Raw genomic sequence first — 21215 nt, forward strand, 5'->3', positions numbered from 1 at the left:
CAGTGCTTTAACTGGGTGAGCCACTCGGGGACCCCTAGATGCTATGTTTTTGTTGGTAGAATAAGAATGGGGCTCCCTAATCAATAAGGGCTGAAAGGTCTCTCACTATAATATAATTTGTGACACTACTTTCTTACATTATTATTAAAAACAAAGCTTCATGAGTCATACTGCACACCTTCAAGTGCCAATCAGTTTATGTCGAATAGACTACCGATGAAAGAAGCCAGCTGACTTAATAATATGAAGCTTCCTTATCTTAAATCTTAGGTCATCTAAAATTTTTTTATTGTTTGCCAGTAAATTACCATCTGTAAATTATCACAGGATTGTTTTAAATACTTAAAATGATTTCATTTGATAAAATGTTAGATGACTTGTTCTTGACCTACAGATCTTTTAATTAAATCCTCGTTACATTTAACAATTTTCAATGAAATAGTATGCATGGACCAGTATTCTTTTGTTACACTCATTCTTTGTGGTATTCACTAACCGTCCCCTTTAAATGACCTTTTTTCGTTGCTATTGGAAGTTATTAATTTGTATGTTCAATATACTGTTAAGGTTTAATCTGGCATGGGTAACATTCTTCCTTTTGGTATTGTGTTGCTCATCCTAGATATCCATAAAAAATAACTGTTTCTGCAGCTTTATGGGATACTGATACTTTTAAAACAAAAGTAACCCAAAGGTTTTAGTTTTTGTTAAATAAATTGAAGATGGTTTAAAAAAAAAAAAAAAAAACTGCACAGTTGCACAGGTGGTAGAGCAATGCAGTAAACAGATTAAATACTTATGTCAGTGTAAAACTCAAAACGACAGTAGGTACTACTGTACAGTCACGTTTAAAAATCGTCAACACTCGCTCCATGTGTATTTAGCACTCACGATTAATGTTTTGTGACCTGTTTCCAAGCCTCTGTTGTAGTTGTGCAGATGCTGTCCACTAAACACGTGACTGCAAAGTTGTGTTAGAATAATCACGTGGCTAAGAGGGGGGGGGGGGGGGGGGGGGGGGGGGGGGGGGGGGGGGGGGGGGGGGGGCGCGTCTCACGGTTGCCATGACAGCTCATCACGTTGTCAACAAAAGCAATGTCCTTTGCGTCTCCCATATATTCGGCATAGTAGCCCTCCGCTGTGAAAAGTGTTCCAGAATAGTTCCTTAGTAACACTTGTGTATTTAATAAACCAGGTCGGTGCTGTATAACTCAATTATCAGTAATTTGTTTATCTTTAAAAAGGTGATTATTGAATTTGCTAGCCGGCAGTTCCGTGCATCTACTTGTTTATGAAACGTATCTGGCGGAGGAATTTTGAAACGTTGTGATGAGCACATCGCCTGTGAATCTGGGTTGAGTTTGCTGTTTCTGTAGCGAAGGCACACTGAAAGACAAGCATCACTCGTCTGCAAGCGGGTTTACAAGCAATTAAGATCACAGCATTTTCTAAATTAAAAGGAAATTAACTTGTAGATAATTCAGAATAATTTCTGCTATTTTTAAACTACAAGCAGAAATACTTGGAACATTTTACATCAAACCTATTTTCTTTGGCGATCTGGTACAAATTGCGTTTTTTTTTTTGGTGTTTTTTTTGTGGTTTAGGTTCTGAAACAGCCCAGTGTTTGCAAAAGACAAAAAAAAAAAAAACCTGAGGAAATAGCAATTTTATGCAACATAGTGTTCCCTGCGACGTCTTGTCCAGACCATGTTTAAAAACACGTTTCAGAGCGGCTTTCTTTCCATTCTGTACAGCATCGGCAGCAAACCCCTTCAGATTTGGGACAAGAAGGTAAGATTGTGGCTGTGTCTGTAGTTGTTGTGGCTGTCATATAACTAGTGCTAACTTTTATCTGTCATTCTATGGGGTGTCAGTGGCATGACTGCCACGATTCAGATGCTGCGAAGTGTGCCTCTGTCCAGCAACCACTCCTGAAAGTGTTCGGCTTTCATCTGTTTCTATTCCGCTGTGGAATATATTTAGTGAAACCAACACAATAGTTTAAATGGAGTTTTCTGTTACCTCGCTTTTTTCAAGTGCACCATGTATAGTATGTTTTAAGACTAGAAATACTTTGCTGTTGTTTTAAAGCCCCCATTTCCAGTTGTGGGAGTTGTCCAGAGTGCCTGTATGTGTACTCTTATTAATGACTGCTAAAGAAATACATTTTGTGTTTCTAACCTGTAACGTGCTACTTTACACACACACACATACATATATAAAGGGCTGAAGGCTATATTTGCATCCCGAGCCATTCCAAAAAAAGTCATATACCGCAATAGTGACTCAAAATGGCATATTCGTCTGAAAGATTATACTTGAACTTTGACCGATATTTGACTGCTGTGCATCCCGAGACCACTTTCAAACACGAAATGTCTCGTTTTCAATCACCCTTGTCCTTGTTAACCACTCAATTGTCTTTTGGAAGCTGCTCTATTTCAATTAGATTTAATTTTATCAATTAATTGAAATGTTTGAATATTTTATTTCAGTGGGTAAATATTTGAAAACAATGAAATATCTTTAACCACTGGTTTAATGGCATGCTTTGATGTTATTGAATTGAACATGTTTAGCATTTTCCTCGCTAGAAGTCCTCCTCAAACACCATGTGGTAATTGCAAGACTTGGTACATAATTATACATTTAGGGTAATAATTAGGTTTTAGTTTTTGATTATTCATTAACTATTTGGGAATAGTTGAAAATATACAGTATATATTTTTTTTCAAAAGACGTACGTATATTTAAATATTTTCAAATACTATTTGTTTTCTGCAAAATAATATTTAACTGTGCAATTAATATTTGAATATTTAAAATCAAAACTGATTTATTCAAGCATATATATTTAAATATTTCAGCTATTTGAAATAGTTGGTGTTTACAAATAAAATATAAAAATATTTGTCCCAGGTCTAATAGCTAGTTGAGGCACTTTTAGCAAGTTCTCTTTTAAATGATTAGGATAATTTGTCAATGATTCTTTAGCAATTTTTGACCATTCCTCAATGCAGAATTGTTCCAGTTCATTCAATTTCGGAGGACTTCTCTTGTGCACAGCCTTCTTCAACTCATACCAAAGATTCTCAATTGGATTTAGATCAGGACTTTGACTAGGTCATTCCAGAACCTTGATTTTATCCTTCTTTATCCATTCTGAAGAAGATTTTGACGTGTGCTTTGGATGGTTGTTGTGTTGGAACGTCCAGTTGTGCTTTAAACCAAGTTTTGCAGCGGAGGGTTTCAGATGATTGGCCAATGTCTTTTGGTATGCTATGGAATCCATTTAACCATGTATTGGAACTAAATTTCCTGTACCATTAGAGGAAAAACAGCCCCATAGAAGGATATTATACTATATACAATACTACCATAGCATCAAAGGGTATGAATATTTCTGAATTAGCAGTTTTGTAAAAAAATTGCTGAAATAAATAATTGTAGACAATAGACTTCTATTTCTTGTAACTTCTTTTTTTCCTCATCCACAAAAGCAAAACGTTTGCTACAAAAGATTTTTCCTAAAGTTTTTTGTTTTTGAGAAATTTCTAGGAACTATACATTTCCACTGGGGTATGTAAATTTATATTTTGCAATGATATTTGTCTGTCTGTTGCCAGGTCCGAAATGGCCACATCAAAAGAATCACAGACAACGACATCCAGTCCCTGGTGCTGGAGATCGAGGGTACCAATGTAAGGTATGGCCAGGCTGTTTGCCACATGTTTTGATGACAACATTCCTAGTTATTTAAGTGAGATGTGAGCTACAGTTTCACTTTGTGTGCTTCTTTCTCTCAACAGTACTACATACATCACTTGCCCTGCAGATCCAAAGAAAACCCTGGGTATAAAACTTCCATTCCTGGTGATGATCGTAAAGAACTTAAAGAAGTACTTCACTTTCGAGGTGCAGGTAAGTGACCTCCCTCTCTTAGAATGTACTAGTACTCATAGTGCAGGACCTCTGAACACAGGTAGCAATAGGAGTATGTGTACTGGAGGGGTAGTTTGTCACACCTCCATTTTTAGATTATTTAATTTTTATGAAACCTGTTGTGGACATTAATGAATGTAACAAAGTATCACAGAGACCTATCTTGGTGATCAGGTTTATTTTTATTTTAATTTTCTAATGTAAGAATGAGTGTAAAAGTTTTAAAAAGTCTTTGGAAATTGGTTGATGGGTTGGGAGACAGGAGATCAAAGACTGGGCTCTTCTACCACTTTGTACATTTCCCATAGATGTACTTGCATCACAGGAGAAGCGTTTTGCATCATTTTACAAAGTTTAATCAAAAGTCATAACTCTCAAACTTTTTTACAGTGTGTTCAAATAGTGTATTGTGGAAACCTTGTTCACAGTAAAACATAACTGCTATAAATGCAAATTATTTGTTTATTAGGGGAAGCTTGTTTATCATTTATAGACCCTACTGAAATATATTAATGACATTCATTAATAGCTTATTCCGATGAGCCCTACTATGAGATACGTGGAACCAAAAATCTGAAATATCTCGGTTCTATGGAATCCCTGTGTCTACATGCTTCACTCAAGCCCAGTTGGTCCCTAGAATTGTCAATATGATATGAAGTTGAAATTTTGAAATTGTTAATGTAACCATCCAAGTTTATCAAGCATAACAGGTTCCAAGTCTTATGTTTCATGTTAATTATGTGTGAAGTAGTGCTGCATGAATCAATTATTACATCTGTTGAATATTCTATCAGTTATTGCCTAAATTTAGATGTTTGAGTGAACCTTGAGGATAACAGGTGTTATCAAATTCAAAGTGGGGCTGTATTCTTTGAATGATAGAATTATGACTTCTATGAAACAGAGTGGGCCTTTCCAACCAAGTGAGATCTTAGAATCTTCCATCAGTGGTGTTATGTTCTGTGATGTACATAGCAACTGGGTTAGCAACACATACACAGCACAGCAGAATACTCCAGCCTTATGTTAGACTGAACTGCCGTGCCTTCATTCCATGTGCTGCAGGTCCTGGATGACAAGAATGTGCGCCGGCGCTTCCGTGCCAGTAACTACCAGAGCACCACGCGGGTCAAGCCCTTTATCTGCACCATGCCCATGAGGCTTGATGACGGCTGGAACCAGATCCAGTTCAACCTGTCTGACTTCACCAGGCGTGCATACGGAACCAACTACATTGAGACACTACGTGTACAGGTACGCTGGTGTTCCATTCCATCTTTCAGGCCTGACTGCCTGCTAGCCCCTCAGCTGTAACCTCTAGGCTAGCCTGGCCCTCCAGTCCTTCAGTGCTATCAACTAACTCACAGTTCTATCAACTGACTCATGCAGCCTCCCTGTCTCTCAGCTCTAACCACTAGGCTAAAGTGCCCCTGTCGCTAGCTCACATTGTTTCCTGTCCCTAAGTTCCACTGCCAGTCCTCATCAGGAAACAAAATCTATACTGACTTTTCAGTGTTAAGCATCCAGCTTTCCTAGTTGTGTAATTTGTTTCACACTTCATTGATTTTCAGATTCATGCAAACTGTCGGATCAGAAGGGTTTATTTCTCAGACAGACTGTACTCTGAGGATGAGCTCCCTGCAGAGTTCAAACTCTACCTCCCAGTGCAGAACAAGGTGAAGGTAATGAACTTTCCAGTGTTACAAACAAGAACTGTTGTCTGTGTTGGTGCACATCAAGTTGTGCTAAGTGTTTATTATTAGCGTGTTCTGCTGACCAACTTAGTTAAGGTAATATTCACAAGCCTCTCGTGCCCCTGGTGGCACATGTTTGAATCTGGCTGGAGAGGAGCAGAGAGGAGTCCTGGATTTTCTTATTTTATAATGTTTTTTTTTTATTGTAGGAGACTGTAGTTGTAGCTCAGCTGTGCATATTTTCTAATTAAATGTCCTTTCATCCCCAGCAATAAATATCAGCATGTATCTCTTGACCAGCAAAGACCTTAAGAATGAAGAACGAAAAGCCAGGACTAAAAAAGAGGACTATTGGGTTTATCTGTTAATGTTATGAAGAAATATATATATATATATATATATATATATATATATATATTATATATATATATATATATATATATATATATATGGTATGTACATTATATATATATATATATAATATATATATATATAATATATATATTATATATATATATCCTTGCAATTGTGATATATATCCGTTAACATAATGACCTGTATTTAATATACATCTGTTAACGTTAACTTTGTTTAATATATATGTACAAAAAAAAAATACATTAAAAACATTGGAAATTATTTTTCATTTGTTGGACATCTGTATCACTGGAGAATGTATTATTTTTGCTGTTTCCTTTTGATGATGTGTTTAAAATGCAGTGGGTAGGACACTGACTGTGTTCCCTGTAACTGAGAAAGGTTCCTTCCAAGCCAGTGGGACTGGAAACTGGAAGCTCATTTGTGGTTCCAATACTAGATTGAATACTAGGAATTATCCAGTAGGTCAGTATATATATATATATTATATATATAATATATATTATATATTATATATATATATATAGGGTAATTCTCTGCTATAGGTGTACCAATAGTGTGATCACATGCCTATCCAATAATTCCGACCATTATGAAGGGGCAGAATGATTTTCAAAGTAATCCTTTTAATGGTTTTTCTATCTTGACAGACCAGATAAAAGTTATTAATATAATTGTTAACAGCTATTTTTTTATTCAGTTTGAACATTGTTACAGTGCAAAAAATGTCCCATATGCTTTTAACAAACATTACCTGGTTCACTTACATTTTTTCTATAGCTAGGATTTCTCCAGATTGTTAAACAATTATCATGCTGTGCAATTATTGTACCGGTAAACATCTTGCTTTTTAAATAGGTAATTCGTTTGAAAGTTTTTATAAAGCAAACTTTTTAAAAGACTGTTATGCATAATAAATGGCAATCTCTTAATAATGAAATATGATGGTTTATACAACAAGTGTTGATAGTTCTAGTGTTGAATACATTCAGCGTTAGAGAGTGAATATTATTTGTTTACAGGATCAGATTTTGGATTCCTTTGAGGACTCGGTTTGTGATTCCTCCAGTTCTCCATCGTGGTATAACTACAGTACTCTATGAATGTTGATTCTTTATGCAACTTCTGAAAAAGCATTATTTTAAATAGTTTGGGGACTGAAAAAAGAATGAACTTGTAGAGCCACAAATGTATACTAGTAAGTTGACTCTTATGTCAACCAGCCAACAAAATGCTGGCGTTTGAATTGTATTCTGAGACATTAATACAGCATCTTGCTGCACCCCTTTTCAAATCTGGAATAATATACTGCTTAAAGTTAGGTCTTCGATACTGTCTTACTAGGTTTCACAAACTAGAGACGGGTCCAGTTACTGACCATATGCTATGTGATCGGTTTGTAAAACTAATTTTGTTGTTAAATGCTCCACTACCTATAACATCTTTTGTAGAAAGTAATTTTGATCTAAAATATTCATGCTTTGCTTTTATAATAACATAATAAACCTGTATTATTTTATTTCAATATTTTGATACTTGGATGGAAATATCAATGTTTCTATCCTGTTCTGAACCCAACATGGATTGAGGTTGATATTGGTGGTAAAAGATATCCATCCTCTAGACATATGCACAAATACTGTACTGTACATACAGGAAATGGTTATTAGTAATGGGAAGACTTCTCTAGTCCACAGAGACTAGTCTAAGCATGTTTAGACTTGGACAAGATTTAGATTAGGGCTTGTCATTCTTAACTTGCTTTGTAGTTGAAAATGTAGTCATTATTCAGCTCTCTGATTAGCAGCACAGCCAGATAGCGAAGTGATTAATTGTTTTATTACCTGAAGCCACAGGGGGTTCATATTTATGGGCATCACTGTGTATACAGTAATTGAGTATACAGATCTAGATACCAAGAGACAGATTAGGCATACAAGTTGATAGAGCTCCACAGGTAAGACAACATTAATAAGAGTAGACAGCTATACAAGGCACAGATGTAGAGGTATGGATCAGAAAGAGTTCAAATATGTATAAAGAGGGCAGATCATTACACATAATCGACAGTCTTAACTGATGTCTAGTCAGCTCAGCTGAATGCACTACACACAAGCAGCCAGGTTTCTGCTAGAGAGTTGTGTTTAATGTCCTGGAAATGTTGCTTTGCTCTTTATATGTTAACAGGCCGTTAATATAAACTCCAGGCATTGCTTTCTCTATTTAGCATGTAGTAATCGTGCAAATAGGTCAGCACTGCTATTGGGGGGCCCATGAGCACACACAGCCACACCAAGCAGTTCCCGTAGTTGCCACTGAAGAACCGGCCCAGCAACAAAGTCATTTTAGCCTGGAAAATATGTAGAAATAGAGACTACATAAATAGCGTGTTTACATGCAAGAACAAAACATTGTCATGCTGTTGTCATGTTATTTTAGAGACTGGGTTTCATAATCATGTTAATGCAACATTATTTTAAAGGATGGAATTAACTCTCACTTATTTAGACATGTAATTTTATAAACTGGCTTTGGATAAAATAATATAACCCCCCCCCCCAAAAAAAAAAACCCAACTCATTTTGGTAACTCATGAGGTAATAGAAAAGGCTACCTTACCTGTAGAACAACTGTTGCAAAGATCCAGAAACGGAACATCTCCAGTGGAATGGCAATGACATACTGAGGAGACAGTGACAGTTGGACAGAGTTAACACCAGTATCAAGAGCTGGTTCTTTTATACCATAATGCACACATTCAGTGAGATACGCACACTACACCTAGACTGTCTTAACTTGGGTGTTAGTGTTGAGGTAGATTTATATTTAAAAGCTCTCTTGGATTTATATTTAAAATACTATTGGGTTATGGCTGCTCCTCAGCATTTTAATTGGAAATTCATATACCTAGATTGGGGGGGGGGGGGGGGGGGGGGGGGGATACCCAAACCTTAAAATATGCCAGATTTTTTATTGGTTGGTACCAGAAAATGCACAACTAAGCACTTGATTTGTTCTGCTGGTAGTTTTTACACAGCTGTTGTAAAGAAAACTGGACATGTATTCACTTGTAGTCACTTATGAACACATAGGAAAAACAAATGCTGATGGTAAAGTAAACACTTTTTCTTGCCGCCATTGTGCATTCTGCCACAGTGACAGATGTTCTTTATTAACACTCAAGCAGTGGAATCAGAAGCAGTCTTGATGCGATATAGAATACACAAGCAAAGCTTTTTGGTTTGACTGTATTACAGCCAATTATTGTCCTTGAATACTTTAATATTTCCACTGTGTTACAACAAATCTTTTGCAGATTAACTGTGACAGTATTTGTTAATGCTCTTTTTCCAGACCAGCAGTGTTACTGAATGTTTCAGAAAATGTACTGTCTACCTCTACACTATTGACTGCCTGAAAATATACTGGAATGACGTTGTTTGAGTTGCCCAGCTATTAAGTGTCTATCCTTCAGTCACTGTGAGACCCCTTGTCTTGAACACAATAAGCTCACTTCAAGAAGATCTAGAACAAACTGGGGTCAATAATATTAAAAATACTGAAACCCATAACCCCTAAATGGCATACCTCACAGAGAGCTGCAGACACCATGTAGACAATGACCTGAGCTTGCCACTGAGGAAACCCTTGCATGAGAAGGGGCTTGTAGACATGCCTGCAGAAACAGCAAGAATCCAGTCAGACTGCAGCTTCTTACACATTGGTTTGCTGGATATTCTATTACCAAGATCCACTACGAAAATAAAAAAAAACTATGACTTTTAATAATTGGGTGAAATACACGGTTAGCAAAATCAACTTGGCTAACATCCGGCAGTGCAAATTATCTTCATGAACAGTAGTCCTAATTGACAACAGTACCTTGAGCTATGTACTGGGACATTATTTATTTATTTATTTATTATATCTGCATGGCTTAAGTACTTACGTTACCTTGCCTGTTTCATTAATAAACTGTGTGACAGAGCCTCCTCACTTCACAGCACCTACCTCATGCTCCACTTGTGGAATGGGAGATTCATGGTAGTCCAGAACCTGTTAAGGTTATCAGAGTTCCTGCATTCAAGATACACTGCTGTTAGTCACTACAAAGGCTACATTGTAATGTGCTTTAGCTTAATTGCAGTGCATCCCAACAGTGTGAACGTCAAGATTAAAATATTAAAGAGATTAACAGCACAGAACAATAAGAAGGACAATAGTTTGGTCATGACCACTGTATAGCAGGTAGATTTTGTCCCCTCAAAAACTGAACTGGCCATCAAGGGGATGCTGTTAAAACCAAATGATTCTTAATGTCCGGTTTGACAGCCTTACCAAACTGCCTGTAAACACATCTACTGCAACTTGCAAACAGGCAAATTCGTACCCGATTTTCACAACACAAAAGACTGCGAACACATTTCTGCAAGACCTTCTGCAGTCTTTTTACATTTTCCCCAGCATTATCATGCAGTTACTTCAGTTCTCTACCCCACAAATCACTGAAGAAGGCTTTTGCAGAAAGCTTTTTTTATATTTATATCTGATTAGAAGTTTTATTTTACTGCTGTTTTCAAATACTAAATGTAAATTAAAAGCTGTAGATTACTCTCTCTGGTAACTAAGGGCAGGAAATGCTTAGGTACCATTTCAATATATAGCATGGTACCCTTTTAAATGAAAAGAACCAACACCTGTGTCAACTGTGTCTAAATCACAAATTAATACAATTTAGGGAGAAATTGGGGCTCCACTAGCGTCACTACTATACTCCCTCAGCTTACTTACCACCAGTCTGCATAGAACTCCCGGTCTCCAAATTTTAGCAACTCGCCCATGAAGTTGAGGACAGAGTGACAGAACCAGTAGAACAAGATGATCCAGATAAAATTATTTGGAGCCTAGAAAAAAGGGGGCCTTCTTTGGAAGGATTTATGCAAAACAATCTACCATTTTTTAACCCCCTTCCTCCTTTTTGTAGATACAAAAGCAATTATTCGTATAATAAAGTGTAGATCACCATTTACAAAATAATGGCATATTTATTAATGCATTGATCAGACAATAATTAGATTAAAATAAAAGTTTTAAATTATTTGACTTTGTTTTTAAGGTATTCATTTCTTAATTACCGTTACAAGGAAGAAATCCTTTTAACCTTGGGCATCCCCAATGGAATACCTTTATGTCCCAAACTTTTCCAATTCCATCAGTTAAGCTAGTCCTTGCTTGTGCATGAAAAGTATCTTTACACCAACAGCGATAAACTCACCACTAACTCCAAAACATGCTTAATTTTTGTGGTCATATCCATTTCCTATCCAACCCAAGAGAAACAGTAAGGAGTAGATTCATTAAAAACATGGCCAAACTGACTGTCATTAACTACAATGTAAAGAACCTGTAAAATAATTGATCATTAATAAGAAGATCAATTACATTTATACATGCAGGTAGCTGACCTTTCTGACTGACTGCGTGCTGATTGGAGTCAATGTAGTTTTGGAATTAAATCAGACAGTGACTATGCCCACCTTTACAGAAGTTAGCCTAGTGCAGGGGTGCACTTAGGCATCAACACAAAATTAAAAGCCAAAATGTGAACTAAAAGATCCCTATAAGGTAGCCTTGTTCATAACATACACATTACCTGCTGACGATGTTACACATTACAAGGGTCAGAACTATGATACCAATTCACAGCATGAAGAGTAAGTGAAAGAATAGTAGCAAACAGAAAACTTACTGTAAATAAACGCGATGACTTCAGTATGTGTGGGAAAATTAACTAGGAGATAAAATACAAACCAAAAATGAATAAAATAGTACGAACTGTAACCAATTAAAAAAATATATATATATGTTAACATTTTTTCACATATTTTACAGAGTGCTTTTTTAAAAAATCGTCTTGTTACCCCCTCATTTTTCCATGTTCTTGTACACAAATTGTAATGCCCAATTCAAACGCTGCCTCATGGCTGCAACCCCCTTTCACATTCAGAGGACTAAAGATCAATGGACACCCTCTGTTCCTGTTGCCAACCCAATCCCCTCTTTTCCCTTGTCAAACCCAAGGCAAACCTGGGAGGTCTCCGTCTGGACTTGCTGGGTGCCTGACCAGTAAGGGTCCGTGAATCGCTAGGTCAAGAACTATCCCCAGATGATCTTTCTTCCTAACCCTGCATAACTGGGCTTGAGTGGGATTCGAACTATTCTTATATGGCACACGCTGTCACTCCAAGCAGACATGCATTTACTAGGTTGGTGACACACCCCTCCTTTGTTTGTGAAGTTATAAGGACAGGTACAAAACTCAAACTCACCTGCTGAATCATTGCTATCATGAGCTGACTGAGTAAGATCTGCAAAAACAAGATTGTTGCTGAAACACTGCCAAATTAAATGGCAGGAATATTTAAAATTGACACCCCACTCCACCCCCATTTTACAAAATACGTTTTTAAGTTTGAGACAGGATATGTACTGGGGAAGTATCTCCATATGAAGATGTTTTTACCACCGAAATGGATGAGTTGAATTTCTGTTTTAGAGCCAATATTTATCTAACAAAGTATAACTTTTCTGACACTTTCAATTCTAACACTGTCAATCACTTCTGCTAAATAATGTCTTTAGTTCTCTGAAGGCCTTCAATCATCCACACTAACTGAAGGGGAGACCAGTGCAGTACATTTAAAAACAAACAAATAACCATTGATTCACCTCTGTGACAAATGCTTGGCACACATTGTACCTTTAAGACAACAGTATGTGAGGGAGAGTGAGAGAGTGCACACAGAAAGATGGGTATCATAGGTAGTGGATGATCATTTATCCATATTTTTATTCTTTTAATTACAAAATATTTATGTAACCTGATTGCAAGATCCCAAAATAAACCAGTTCAAACCCAGCAGTTTCAAATGCTTTTTGCTTTTGGGAAAATGATCCATTCAACTCAATCAGTGAAGATTTTGTTTCACAAATTCTTTCCGCCCACATAATGATAACACATATATTTTAAATCGCTATGATAAATGAATACCTAACCTGTATACACAGTGCTGAAAAATATTCCTTAAAAATGTAACATTCACATGTAGGCATGCAGCAGAGGATCAATCTGGCACCAAGGAAAATGCATTTATACTAGCAGCATTTATATATACTACCGGCATTTATTTGGTACACTTCAGAAGTCACTGCTTGGAATTCATGAATTATGACTAGAATCCAATCTAAGCACTGTTCAGCTGAATTCTTTTAGTATTTGCTCACACATATAAAAAAAAAACCTACTTACAGAATTAAAATGTAAGTATCACAGACAGTCAGCAAGACAAACAGACAGCCTTCTACACCCCCAGATTATCATACACTCAATGAACTGAGCTCCTTAACAAGTTTCATTGCAATTGGAGCAAAACCCTTCTGGCATGTGTCGTTCCCCGTCCCATCCTGTTACCCCGCCCCCCTCCCCCATACAGCTCACATCCCTGATCTAAGGACCCCAAAATAAACCATTCTCACAATTTCCAGGGCCCTATGGGCCACAAACCATTTGCGAATGACAACATTGCGTGGGAAGTTGAGCTGGTAGCAGAGAGTGGGTGCCAACAAGAAGTAATAGAGATCTGTAAGAAAAGATCAGAAAACATCTGTGTTGTTAGGTTGAAAAGGCAGGTTGATCTAAGTATGTGAGGCAGTGTGATGTAAGTGCATAGTACTGAGGAACTAGGTACAGTAGAAATCAGAAGTTGGTGCTTATAGAAAGTAGAAGTACCCTTTCAGCTCATAGAAGCACTGTAAATAGTGAATGACAATGTGAACATCAAAGGACAATTCACAATTTAACATAAGGGATAGTGTAAGTCATGTCTCCTTACTTCCTGTTGTTAAGTTGTTTGGATACAACACCCACTTGTGCTCAGATTCATTTTTTACCCCAGTGCCTGTATGGAAATATTAAATATAAAAAGGGAGCTTATTTCTACAGAGATAATTATTATCCAAACCAGATAACATACTTTTAAGGTGTAGTTTGAGATAGTTTTCCCATTTTTTTTTGTTTGCCATCTCCTAATATTATATTTATTTTCCTGTTAAATATCCTTTTACGTGGGTTGTTTATCATCTAAGCTTCAGTATAACAAAAACTCAACTTGGGGAAAAAAGAGCTTCACTAGTGTCACAGCAAAACGAAATAATGTTATGATTAGATATACTGTACGGATATTTTCATCACATACACAGGATACTATTATAGGATACAAGATAGTTAGAGATTAGATAATACAATGTAGGCCTAATTATAGAAAATGTAATCTTAAACGCATGAGAGGATAGAAAACTGTATAATCCAATCTCTTATCTTGTTCAGACAACACTCTCTTGCTGCAGATTTGAGAGTCAGGTAGTCCTGTGATACAGTCCTGTGGATACATTTAATGTGTCTCTGCAAACACACCCCTGCAATAGTTTGAGAATCAAGCTCATAACTTATGGTCTTAGTCATCAGAAAATGAAAAAGTCACGCAGCCAAGATGTTTATATACCAGTGAAAATATGAAGTCTGTATTTACATTGGTGCCTGAGATATGAGGTGTTGAACCTGCTGTACTGGAGGTTAAAAAAACAGTGTCAAGTTAGCGATTACTGTCATTTTTACTGGAACAGTCCCAAAATCAACTGTGAACAAGTGAATCCCTCAATATGGCAGCTGTGAATTTAAAGGCCACCTCAATTACAGAGTTAAATGACCTGCCATATTAGGTCAAAGGTCAGAGGTCAAGTTTATTTTAACTTTTGAAGTGTTTAATGTTAAGCATATGACTGCATTCTGAGTTATGGCCATAGCAACAATCAATCTTCTCCAGGAAAATAATAGAATACAGCTGTGCACCAAATGAGTAGGTATCTCTGTCTGTGCTAAAATTCAAAAGCGGGTGGGGATGCCTAATTCTTGAGTGCCGACCTGAACTGGTTTGTATCCCCTGACGAAACCAGCTGTTGACTTCGTGGTAGGAATAGATCTTGAGTGCAGTGACGGTGTAAACTATGAGAGCCAGCATTGATCCACCTGAGGACCAGAGAGAAAAGACATCTGTTCAGATACCCGTGTTCCTGGAGTACACCATAATAACCCATTCAGGGTATTCACAGGGAGGCATTGGAATGAACCAGTCATCATTTACAGGAAGATATGCCACAATATAAAGCACAGCAACATATTTACATGCATACAAAGTAGGCTTTAACAATGTCATGGGGTTTTATATAGATATATATATATGTGTGTGTGTGTGTGTGTGTGTGTATATATATATATATATATATATATTATTAAACATTGAATTTAAAATCAGTCTTGTAATTCGTTAAAACACCATCACCTGACATACATTGACGTCCGCACCTTTCACATAGTGTCCTCCAGTATACAATATACAATATAACCCACTGGCAGACACTGTCCCCCCTCGTGGAAAATAGTTTTCCACTATATGCCTCAACTCCAGTCCATATTTGTATAAGCCCTTGATATATTAGCCCCTGCTACAGAATTTTCAGTGGATAAAAGCTGATCATTGCCATAATAAAAAATGCATTTTAGAAAGAACATGCACTAGCATGTGGAAAACACGATGGTATGGAATGCTCACTGTATTACTCATTATCAATTTCTGTTTGGAAATACATCAGAAACAGAGGCACTGAAAGTACTATAAAGCCACACCTCATTGATCTGATACAGCTGAATAAAGGCAGCAAAACTATACTTCATCAAACATCAAATAATATATGATCAATACCAAGCACTGTCACAAGAGATGCACCTTGAATCCAGAATTAACAGTGTGTTAAAAATGGATAACTAATGTACAAATTAACGTGGAACCAAACCCTGCAACAATTTTGTACACTGAAAAAGAGATTTCATTCCAAAGGAAATTATTTGGAGAACAAGTGAAAAAATATATAATGCACTATACTAAAGCACTATAATATTAAAATATAAAGCAATAGAACTGAGTGGACTATGGACACGGATTTGTATTATTATTATTATTATTATTATTACTGTTACTGTCTTTTGTCAAAGGGGATTAATTTTATTAGACCCAGGAAATACCTAAAAATGATAACATTTCTACAATATGATTTGCACATAAAATATAATTACAACCAGCATGAAGTTTACTTGTACTTTACAGTATAATTCAGACTAAATGATTAATGACAAACAAAAGTTTCAGGCTATAGATGTGGTCAGGGCCCATTAAATTATTTGGCGTGTAATCAATCATGTCAAATAAGTTTGTTAATAATCTGGGTTTAATTAATGCTAATTACAGAGCCTTGCTTGAGTCTAAATAGAGGGTATGTGCTCTATTTCTGTCATGTAGAAGGGGGATAACAAACCAACCTAAAAGAACACCCTTTCAATCTAGTGGCCTAGGGGGATGTTTAAAAAAAGTCTCTCACCAACAGATAAGGAGGTTGACTCGTGCAATATTACGGCTGCAGGAAAAAGCAACATAGCAGCCAGATTTCCAATCTCTAGAACTTTTCCTGTTGCCTCGGTTATATAGTCCTGAAATACATTCAAAGGGAAACAAACAAAATGGAGAACTAAACATACAAATTAACCTTTTTTTTTGTTTTTTTTTACTTAATTGACTGGCTGTAGTACTGATTTTAAACTATTCATAAGCTTCAGGGGAACAATGTTCACTGTTATACAGTTTTCAATTCTCAGAAGGTACAAAACTAATCTGTTTATAATATATCTGTGCTTGATTCCACAGTGTCCTTGTGTAGGAAAGTGTTAAGTCATTCCCCCTCATCCTTACTCTGAACACTCAGATACTTAACACAGTCTTTATGTTTAAGGCAATGGTACGGTGAATAAAAGACTATTTTATTGTTGAGATTAGATTACGATATATTTCTGATCCTTTAGTTTTAAAGGATACATTTTAATAACTGTGTCTTACCCATTCCTGCCATCTCTCGAAGAACAGAGCGGCCACCACAAACACGTTGGAAGCTGTTAGAAAACACAGAAAAAAAAAGAATAACCCAGAATGAGTTTTTTTTTGTATTAGCAGCCACTGGTCATGAAAGGTCTTTATACAAAACAATTTCACCATTAGGGATACAGTATGTTAATATAATTTCTGATCCCACTGCAACATCATGGAAATATCTATACAAAATCTAAATTACACAAGGGTTAGGATTAACAGCTGCAACCCCAAGTGGTCATTTTCCAAAACACATCACTTCAGAAACGCAGTATTTAGGAGTCTTTTCTGAAGCAAACTAGTTGAAAAAAGGACATTATTTTCTCAACTATAACAGAGAATTCAGATACAAAAATTCCAGATTCTAAAACAAACAACACACCAGTCTTATATTATTATTTATAATTCATAATGTGTATCTCCTTGTACGCAACATTTAAAAAAAATATCCGATACAACACCATGCTCCTATGGTGCTTAATTCTAACCATCACAACCATGAAAACTTAGTATAGTATATTATCATCATATTAGTATATTACCATCATTTTCTGGAATACATTTTTCAATCCCTAAATTAATATACTTATCTGCAGTTACTACTCTATTTTAGGCTTCCTACACTAGTTTAGAGGCTGATTAAAAGGAAGGAGGGGACAGAAAAGATAAGACGGCACCTTTGTTTGCTTACCAAGAATCAGGTAGGTGGCCGGCCAGCTATAGGGGTCCTTCAGGAAATGGTACAACACCTGACCCAGGTCAACCACGAGGCCAAACCTGCGAAGTAGGAATCACAAAATACATGAAGACAAACAATTCTGCAAATCCACACTTACAGAAACATGCTGGACACCAATCCTTCTATTTTATTTGACTGCAACTGAGAACAGATTTTATTTTTATAGTGGTCAGCCGTTGACCTGACCACATCCTCATGTCTTTTCCGAAGGACAGCACCTCTTATAACAGGGAAAAACGAGCATGCTCTGGTAAACCACAGACTCAAGTGAGGTCTCTCATCCAGGTACAAATGTTAGTTTAAGCGTAAAAATAATGAAACATATAATCTCTGGGGGTATAATCTAAGATGTCGTATCAGATAAAATGCTGAAAGGTATTTTCTTTTTTTGTTCACTGCACAAAATCAAAGAATACAGCTGTGTCCCGGCTCTTATATTATCTAAGATATTTGTTGAAAGTTGTTTTCTGTACTAGCCTTAAACTTCAGAAACACTTGAGGGGAAAACTAAGGAGAGCACTACATTTAACTTAATGTGGTTTATGCAACTGGGCACAAGTATTACTATCATGTCGACGATAAATCTTTCTGAACTTGACAAAGGTTTGTCACTGAATTTGTTACTTGTGTTCTACTTCATTTAGGAATACTGAGTGTTTGCTCAATAGCGGTTTACTCAACAAATACATAGCTATGGATGTTACATGACTGGATCCTGAGACAAAATAGTGAGAATAACACCTACTCTATGTAGTTATCCAGGAACATGTGCAAATTAGTAAGCATCTGAAAAAGAATCAGAAATACATTATTAATATACTAATACACTCTACAATGTTATATTGTTTATATATTTGTTCTGCAGATAAGACATAACTATATTCAATATTATATATAACCAAACAGTATAATAAATACAATAATGTCTTCCAGCTATGGTATGCTCTTTTTAGGGTAAAACAGGCTTTCTATTTGCTGATGGTGGGAATGAAGAAGCTAGTTAGATAAAGTAAAACCTACCAGCATGATGATGCACCAGTTGAAAATGCCGCGATAGTCAGAGAATTTACTGCTAGAGCTCAAGATAGAATCCTGAATTTTGTGAGCACTAAAGAAATTAAACATTTTAATTTAGACAGTTACTGTACAATGAAATGCAATTTTTTTTTTGGTTGTAAATGCAGTCTGCAGCTGTGACAAGATGTTTTGCATCACCCATAGAATTAACACATTCTGCTTCATAAAGTCGAATGAAACCTGCTCAACAATGTTACATTAACATGTGACATTTCGAAATCTAATATGAAATACAGTACTACTATTATGGCATCCGGTAGATGTTTGTGATATCAATAGTTTTTTATTTTTATTTTTTTTATTATGTTTCAATCCTAAAATTCTAGGTGATGCAAAAACGTTTGGTCATAGCTGTACAGGAACTGAATAAAAGAAAAAGAAACAAAGAAACATCTGCCATAACAGTAACAACGATTAAACATTTTCCATATTTATACACATACAACTTCATTTGTTCTTTGCATTCTGACTTGTTTCTCTCAACACTACAAATTGTCCAGTCTTCATCTCTAAATAAAAAGCGCCCTATTGAGGAGCTATATGAGACATATATGTCTTAAGAGTCATTCGTTGAACTGGGCCAACTTATCTGAGTGAGCCAGTGATTTGTTTGAACATATTTCAATCATGCCTCTCATTTTCCTCCATGTGGGAAAGGCCTAGACTGCTAGTGTCATTTTAACACTTCTTTCAAAGGCTTTTCAACACACTAATTGAGCAACTTGAACTGGAATGACCCATGCATCAAGATAAATTCAGTTGAACTTTAACATTTCAATTAGGCACTAAATACTAAGACAAAAATGCCTGTAAGAATTGTTTATGTACCTTAACATGTCTGGATCAATATCCATCTTGCTGTTGAAGGCATCTGTAGCCCTGTCTGGCCCAGCTACTGCTCGATTTCTGGAGCTGCTTGGAGCTGGAGAGCGACGAGAAGCTCTACCTCTGGGTCTTCCTGACATTCTCTACTAAAGGAAAAATACATTCACTGATATCCTCTGATGAGAGTACCCTACATAAAACAAAGGTAAGGCGGTAGGGAAAAGTGTCTGGGGGCTGACAAGGAAGGAGCACATGAAACGACGAGAACTTGTTTCTAAAGAGTTACCACTTTCAAGTTGATTTCTTACATTTAAATTGTTTGTACAGCTCTGTCAGACAGTTTAGCATCACCCTATAGAATTAACTCATTTTGCTTCATAAAGGCGAATGAAACCTGCCGAATATTGTTAACATATTGAGTTATATACCGCTTTGTAGTTTTCCATTTATTTAAGGTAAAAACTGACAACAATTTTAAAATTGAACATTCTGAAAGCTAATATGAAATACTGCACTACTATTATGCCTTCTGGTTGACTTTACAAAATCATTTTGTAGTTTATTTGATTACATGATGTTAAATAAAATATCTAAATTATGTTCATGTTTTTTTTTTTTTTTTTTTAAAGTCTCCATCTTAAAATTCTAGGGGATGCAAAACATCTGGCCATAGCTGTACATAAGGTAATATCCTTTCTAAGTTATATAGCTATTGTGGCAAGCAGGTTTTAAGGTTGGGATTTTGTGTCATTCCTACAGTAAAAACATATATCTTATATATGTGTACAATCATCTCAATGAAAGTGCAGCTTGAGTAGTGTTTGAATCTTTCATAAATACACATATTAGCAAAATAATGTAACTTACTTTTCCTAACCCTAAACTCAGTCCTCTTCTCGATCTGTTTACAGCGCACACTAGCTTGCCTGGTACTGTGCCTACAAGATGGAATATATTCAGCATTTTTCACACAGAACAAAAATAGAAGAACACCGATTGATACAATCGCCATTGCCTTGCCATTCGACAATGAAAATTTGTTTTCTCTAAAAATAAAATGGAATTAAATATCATAAGGAAACACGAAGTATCTGTGTCGGTTGTTAGATTTGCATGTATGCTCTGCTATGTATCCCGATAGAATAACGGGAATAGATAATGAATATTTAATTTTACACAAAGTACAGTCCCATAACAGAAATATCAGAACGTCATTATCTACGTCAACTTATCATAACAAGTCTTACAACAATAGTCGAAGCAGTATCGTAATTTAAAGTGGCATACCTGGATACCAGTCACTGGGAAGTGTCAAGTGCCTGAGAAAGTTACATGTTTCCTTACTAACTAATGACGCGTTTCATTGTTTATTTACTCATCGGGTTTGTAACTACAGCGTCGCTGCATAACGGAAAAACCCCGTTACACAACGAGCCTCGTTTTCAGGTTGCACGCCAAAGCAGGGCCGTCGCGATCACTGCTTCTCACAGAAAGCGTCTTCGTTACGGGAGCGCAAGCTGT

The 21215-nt window shown here is 36.3% G+C and overlaps 2 protein-coding genes across 3 annotated transcripts; one reads left to right on the forward strand and one right to left on the reverse strand.

The window, feature by feature from the left end:
* Positions 1–1369: 1369 nt before the first annotated feature.
* LOC121325977 (cilia- and flagella-associated protein 20-like) lies at positions 1370–6003 on the forward strand. 2 transcript variants are annotated; one of them, XM_041269085.1, is made up of 6 exons: positions 1370–1794; positions 3630–3709; positions 3813–3924; positions 5014–5202; positions 5520–5624; positions 5912–5992. In XM_041269085.1, exons 1-6 carry the CDS (start codon positions 1711–1713, stop codon positions 5915–5917), a joined length of 576 nt encoding a protein of 191 aa, XP_041125019.1. In that variant the 5' UTR covers positions 1370–1710; the 3' UTR covers positions 5918–5992. The 2 variants fall into 2 exon arrangements, with proteins under 2 accessions (XP_041125019.1, XP_041125018.1); XM_041269084.1 differs by having other exon boundaries at positions 1371–1794; positions 5520–5630; positions 5912–6003.
* Positions 6004–6715: 712 nt separating this feature from the next.
* Positions 6716–19834, reverse strand: LOC121325403 (diacylglycerol O-acyltransferase 1-like). The gene is made up of 16 exons (XM_041267852.1): positions 19698–19834; positions 18813–18900; positions 18538–18578; positions 17745–17830; positions 17024–17076; positions 16512–16620; positions 15001–15105; positions 13913–13978; positions 13557–13660; positions 12350–12388; positions 11770–11811; positions 10812–10924; positions 10032–10097; positions 9609–9696; positions 8640–8702; positions 6716–8370 (listed from the first exon to the last, which is right to left on the reverse strand). Exons 1-16 carry the CDS (start codon positions 19832–19834, stop codon positions 8212–8214), a joined length of 1359 nt encoding a protein of 452 aa, XP_041123786.1. The 3' UTR covers positions 6716–8211.
* Positions 19835–21215: the final 1381 nt, after the last annotated feature.

The sequence above is a fragment of the Polyodon spathula genome, chromosome 13 (genome assembly GCF_017654505.1).
Source record: "Polyodon spathula isolate WHYD16114869_AA chromosome 13, ASM1765450v1, whole genome shotgun sequence".
NCBI classification, from domain to species: Eukaryota; Metazoa; Chordata; class Actinopteri; order Acipenseriformes; family Polyodontidae; genus Polyodon; species Polyodon spathula.